The sequence below is a fragment of the Terrapene carolina genome, unplaced genomic scaffold (genome assembly GCF_002925995.2).
Source record: "Terrapene carolina triunguis isolate 2854851 unplaced genomic scaffold, T_m_triunguis-2.0 Scaffold49544, whole genome shotgun sequence".
NCBI classification, from domain to species: Eukaryota; Metazoa; Chordata; order Testudines; family Emydidae; genus Terrapene; species Terrapene triunguis.
Genome location: NW_020713895.1, coordinates 37576 through 44121, shown reverse-complemented (window position 1 = coordinate 44121; position 6546 = coordinate 37576). Strand labels below are relative to the sequence as shown.

Genomic DNA, 6546 nt, shown 5'->3' with positions numbered 1-6546 from the left:
TACCACAGGCCATAGAATTTCCCCAGAATAATTCCTTTTGAACTAGAGCATATCTTTAAAAAAATCCAATCTTGTTTTTTTAAAATTGCCTGTGATGGAGAATCCACAAGGAATCCATAACCCTTGGTAAAGTCTTCCAATGGTTAATTACATTCACAGTCAAAAATGTACATCTTTTTTCCAGTCTGAATTTGCTAGCATCAACTTCCAGCCATTGAATTGTGTTATACCTTTCTCTGCTAGACTGAATTGCCCATTATCAAATATTTGTGCGCAATGTGGGTACCTATAGACCGTGATCAAGTCATCTCTTAATCTTCTCTTTGTTAAACTAAACAGATTGAGCTTTTTGAGTCTATCAGTATAGGGCATGGTCTTTAATAATTCTTTTGGCTCTTCTTTGAATGTTCTTCCAATTGTCAACATCTTTCCTGAAATGTGGAAGTCAGTGAAGTCAATTGGACTGAAGAGCTCAGGGATTTGAATGTGGAGGAAGCTTGAAATTTCTTTAAATCAAAGGTTCAAAAACTATCTAGAATTTGTGCCCAAAGAAAGGGGAAGCCTTGTAGGAAAGTGTTCCAGACCTAACTGGATGAATAACCACTTCAATAAATATATTATAAATAAGCAATGATCAATGAAGAAAACTACATCTTGGAGGTCAGAAAGTGTAGGGATACAGTGAGATTTGCCAAAAGACAAGCAGAGTTACACACGCCATAGGAAATTAAAACAAATAATAAAAGGATTTTTAGCTATATAAGTAAGACAAGAACAAGAAAAGAAGCAGGGCTGCTATGCAGCAAGAGTAGGGAAGAGTTTAACAATAAACTATCTATGGCCCCAAAATTAAATTAATATTATTCCTCAGTTTTCAATAAGGATGATAGTGCAGAACATGGGAGCAAAGGCAGGATGGCTAATGGGAATGATTGTATAGACATGGAAATTACCACATCCCAGGTGGAAGCAAAACTCACAGAGTTTAATATGCTCAAATCAAGAGGACTAGATAATCTCCGTCCCAGAATATCAAAAAATCTGGCACATAAGATTGCAAATCCAGTAGCAAAGGTTCTTAATCTAGCAAGTTGCGGGTGGTACCATATGATCCCCTTCTCGTATTCAGCACTGGGAAAAAATGTCCCAGTGCATTTTACAAAGGAGTTCAACTTCCTCTGAAGTATTATATATACTTGTCCAAGATCCAAGTATTATATTATAACTACTTGTCCAAGATCACACAGCAGGTCAGAGCCAGGAATCGAGTCTAGGTGTCCTAAATCCCACTTCAGTGGCCTATCGGCTGACCCATGCTGCCTTGTTCCATGGTTCATCATGTTGAAAATGGATCTTGTGTACTTAACTAGATGAGACCACCCCATACGTCCACCCAATAATTTCTGCCCTTCAAATTATTTATACAGTAATTTCCTTGGTAGTAAGAACCACTTATTTAAAATATTGAAGGACAGACAAGTGCAATTGTGTATCTATTTAGATGTGTAATTACTGTCTTTCACACATGCCACACAAGTATATTTGTTATAAAATAACCTTAAAGCCTTTCAAATCTGGGTGCCTCAATTTAGGCTCCTAAATCCATATTTCGGTGTCTATGTAAAAGTGGTCTGACTTTTCAAAGGGTACTGCTGCTGAAAATGAGAGGGTACATGGTTAAAAATGAGACCATTTGAATTGAAAGTCTTAAATATGGATTTTGGAGCCTAAGTTTAGCAGAGTTGTCAACAGTTCTCCTCGTCCCGGGTCATTCAACTCAGTCCTTCACCGAGAATCCCTAAAAGAACCCCTAGCCCCAATTGGGCGGAACACTTTACTTAAAAATACAATGACATCATAAAAGGAATATAAACACTTACAAATTATAACTAAAATTGAAGGTACAGTCATGTAGTTTTCACCTGCAGGGTGGTGATGAGCTTGAGTATATATCAAATTGACCTATGATTGATATAGATAGATAAAACATCTGTACGTCAAGATGTTGCTGTTATTACTGCAAATATGGTTCATTTTAGCATGTTTTGTAAACATACATATTTAAAATAGAATGTGCTCTGTATTCTTCATAAATATTTGCTTGCTATGGGGTCTCTTCTCTCAGTATAAAAGAATACGTCCATTAGTGTTAAAGCCACACTTTTAATGGAAACACATATAGGATATGGAAAACATTCGGAGTTATATTTTGGATATAACTGAAATTGCATTGCTGCTATTTGTTTTTCATATTATAAAAGTTGACCAGTTTTGTAAAGTTTGGTATAAATTGCAATGTGCAATAAGTGTTTTGTTTATAATTTTGTTTTTGTATTATCCTCAGAAAGAAAAGTTGGAAAATGAAGGTATCAGTAAAGTCCAAACATTGGATACCAGTTCTTTTGACAAGAAAATGACCAATCTACAGCGTATAGTCTGAACATAAATTAGGAGACATTTTTAATTAAAAGAACCCTGAAGAATCAATATTGTGAAAGTGATTTGATCATCTGAACTTGTCATGGAGGAAACCAATCAGCTGCAAACAAACACTCTTCTTCAGATATCTGTGTGACTAAGAGCAGTTTGTTCCATATCAATTTGAAAACCACCAACATGACCCGCTATAGAAGATATTTTCTCATTTCTTGGAGGTGCTCCATGATGTGTATTTTCTTGATTGGCTCCATCTGTTTTCTAGGGATATATTTGTTTTTCATTCCTAAGACTTTTAATTACTTTGCTGTTTTAGCAAAAATCAAAGTTAAAGAAAACATTGCTTTGAGTTTAATGGAAAGATCTGCATTTCCTGCCAAAGAATATGACAAACCTGAGACAGCAAAAAAACCCATTTCCTTCAGAAGCAATGTTTCCAGCTTCAAACAATTCTTACTAAACAGGAAGGTAGGGGGACTAACTGTAAATGCGGCACCATTTGCTAGTGAACTCAATTACATTCAATCCTTTAGGTTTGTTATTAATGAAAGAGATATATGTAATGAAATAACTCCTTTTTTAATACTATTAATAGCAACCAAAGCTGACGAAAAGCAGCACAGGGAAGCCATCAGGAAAACCTGGGGAAATGAATCTGTGGTTCCAGGAATAAAGGTTGTTCGCTTATTTATGTTGGGTGTTAACGGCAAAGAGCAAAATGAAGCCCTACTGAGGGAAAGCAGTCAATATCATGACATCATTCAACAAGACTTTTTGGACACCTACAAGAACCTAACTCTTAAAACCATAATGGGCTTGAAGTGGGTTGCCAACTACTGTGGTGGTGCAAATTTTGTCATGAAAACAGATAGTGATGTTTTTGTTAATACAGAATATTTAATACAAAGGCTCCTAAGACCACTTATGCCTCCTCCACAGTATTATTTCACTGGTTACCTTTTCAGAAATGGTCAGCCTCATCGAAATAATGAAAGCAAATGGTACATGCCAAAGGAAGTCTACTCAGCTGAGCGCTACCCTGATTTTTGTTCAGGAACTGGGTATGTTTTATCTGGAACCCTGGCTTCAAAAATTGTCAATGCATCTTTAAAAGTCAAGTATATATATTTGGAAGACATTTATGTAGCTCTTTGTCTCAAACAAGAGGGAATTGATATGGTACCCCCACCTAAAAACTATTTGTTTAATACATATAAAGTCCCATTTTCTCCTTGTACATACAACAGACTGATTACCTCCCATGGAATTTATCCAAATGAACAGATAACATACTGGGAAACATTGCAAAGTAACAAATATGTCTGTGGTAAATAAAGCAAATGTATGGCAGAGATTGTCTGGGATTACAATATTGGCTTCTACAGTATTTCAGCCTTACCATTGCTGAATAAAAACAATGAGGAGTCCGGTGGCACCTTAAAGACTAATAGATTTATTTGGGCATAAGCTTTCATGAGTAACCCCCCACACTTCTTCAGATGCATGAAATGAAAATTACAGACACAGGCATAAATATATTGGCACATGAAGAGAAGGGAGTTACCTTACAAGTGGAGAACCAGTGTTGAGAAGGCCAATTCAGTCAGGGTGAATGTAGTCCACTCGCAATAATTGATGAGGAGGTGTCAATACCAAGAGAGAGAAAATTTCTTTTGTAGTGATTCAGCCACTCCCAGTCCCTATTCAAGCCAAAATTGATGGTGTTAAGTTTGCAAATGAATTGTAGCTCTGCAGTTTCTCTTTGAAGTCTGTTTTTGAAGTTTGTTGTTGTTGAAGGATGGCTACTTTTAAATCTGTTACTGAATGTCCAGGGAGATTGAAGTGTTCTCCTACTGGCTTTTGTATGTTATCATTCCTGATGTCTGATTTGTGTCCATTTATTCTTTTATTTAGAGACTGTCCGGTTTGGCCAATGTACATGGTAGAGGGGCATTGCTGGTACATGCTGGCATATATCACATTAGTGGATGTGCAGGTGAATGAGCCCCTGATGGTGTGGCTGATGTGGTTGAGTCCTATGATGGTGTCTCTAGAATAGATATGGGGAGAGAGTTCACCATGAACCTTCTATGGAGGAAGAGACAGACTTGACACAATATCCTTCATTAAGGTTTCAATTTAATGTATATTTACAAAAAGAAACTTTTTTTATACTGAAGTTGTATTTTACCCCACAGAACAACTTCAGCATAAGTACTGTTTTGGTATAAATGTGATTGAACTTTGCAATGATTTGGAACTTTTATTCTACTTCACTTCAAAATGAGTTTCAAATAAAGGAATTAAATAAGTGAATTCTCTTTTATTTCCTAACACATTATAGTTTACTCATGTACTAGCATCTTGTGCTACCTTCTAGTCCCTTGATAATTACCTGTATTTGATTTTTAAACCAAAAGATGCAACAACCGTGGCTACTTTCCTTCTCTACAGAAATAGAGGAAAATTATCGTGTATTCCCTTAGCTGCTTCTGCAGAGGACAGTTTGAGTCCCTCTTTCACATCTTTTTTTCCAAGCTTTGGCTACGTTCTCCTCCTGGGTGCATTCCAGAGCAGGGCAAGTTCAAACAAAATGAGTCCAATGCAGTCATGCAATTGGGTTTCAGTCTGCAGGACCTAAGATTCAGCACGATGATCTCTATTCACCTGCTCCAAACTCCTATATTTTGGGGAATTGAGTTCTGCAAGGACTGATGAAGGAACAGAGTAAGTAATTGATGTATGTGTTTATTGTGTGGAATAGTGGATGGTGTGTGTCCCTTTCACTGGGTGAGGGGAAAACCTGCCACCTACCTATTGGTGCTGGAAAGACTGCAAAAGTGGGAGGTCAAATTTGAGCAGCATTGCAATGCCATGGAACAGGTCACAGTACCCATGCTTCAATGCTCCTTGCTCAAATTTGGCCTACCCATCCCTCCATTATGCCAGCAGCAAAGGGTGTCTGTGCTATGATGCCACACAGCTCTAACCAGGGGCCAAGAGAGAATCTTAGCCCTCAGCTCAATAAAAAGAAGCAACAAACTACAAGTCAAAAACTAGTCAACAAGCAACTCACAAGCCAATTAAGCTAAACACAAGACCAATTTCTGTGTTTTTTTCCATGGGTTTGCCATGTCTGGGACTGGGCCTTAGAACTGGTGGAGTGGAGGAAGGAGTTGGGGAGACATCTGACAAGGAGCAAGGGTATAGGGGGAGATTTGGGACTGGCTGGGCAAAGAGACTGGGATGAGGGGAGAGGGCACTGCGTTTGGATGAAGAGCCTAGGGAGTGGGATTGGGACTGGAAACCAGTGATGATGGGGAACGTGGGTAGGGCAATTGGAAGCAGGATTGGGGAAAGAACCAGATCAGAGGAGAAGCTGTGAAGAGGAAAACTGACTGGCTGGGCAAGGAGACTGGGGCTAAGGAGTTCTGGGGAGGCAGCTTCTAAATCTGCCCTCTCCTGAGAATGCCCAGCCACTGATATTGGGGAGCTCAAGGCTCAATTTAGGCTTGTTAGCCTGTGGGCTTACCTGTACACATCTTCCTGATTTCACCTGAACTTCATCCTATGAAGCTCTTACAGGACTCCATGTTCATACCTCCCATTTCTGGGTGGTGGTTGTTCTCCCTCATCCCCCATGCTCCCAAGAATGCCTTTATTATTATTATTATGTATTTATTTATTATACTGCCCACATACTAGAGCTTTAATTATTTTAAAAGAAAAGTCTTCAAGGCTTTGTGTGGAGAACTAATCCTTTCTATGAAGTCTGTTCAAGCATCTCTCATTCCTTAATGCCTTGTTCTGTAAAATAATGGTTCTTTGCTTTGTGACTATCCAAATGTCTTTGTGTGTGTGTGTGTGTGTGTATATATATATATATATTTAAGCCTTTGAAAACTGGAAAGTAAAAGTACCTTTTTAATGTCAATACTTTTTTTAAATACTTAATTTTAATAACATTTGTAGTATTTAAATAATAATGCACAGGCTTTACTCAAATTATTTATAGTGAGAGATCAACTGCTATTGAAATACAGCCATCTCTTGGGTGGAGCACAGGACCAGTATAAAAGTCCAAAGCAATACTGAGCAACAAAGCACACA

At 38.0% G+C, this 6546-nt stretch overlaps 1 protein-coding gene across 1 annotated transcript; it reads left to right on the top strand.

The window, feature by feature from the left end:
- Window positions 1–2616: 2616 nt before the first annotated feature.
- Window positions 2617–3771, top strand: LOC113405705 (beta-1,3-galactosyltransferase 2-like). The gene has a single exon (XM_026646943.1). It carries the CDS (start codon window positions 2617–2619, stop codon window positions 3769–3771), a length of 1155 nt encoding a protein of 384 aa, XP_026502728.1.
- Window positions 3772–6546: the final 2775 nt, after the last annotated feature.

Bases quoted from the DNA above. Each gene is read 5' to 3' on its own strand.
- LOC113405705 (XM_026646943.1), top strand. From the start codon at position 2,617: ATGACCCGCTATAGAAGATATTTTCTCATTTCTTGGAGGTGCTCCATG.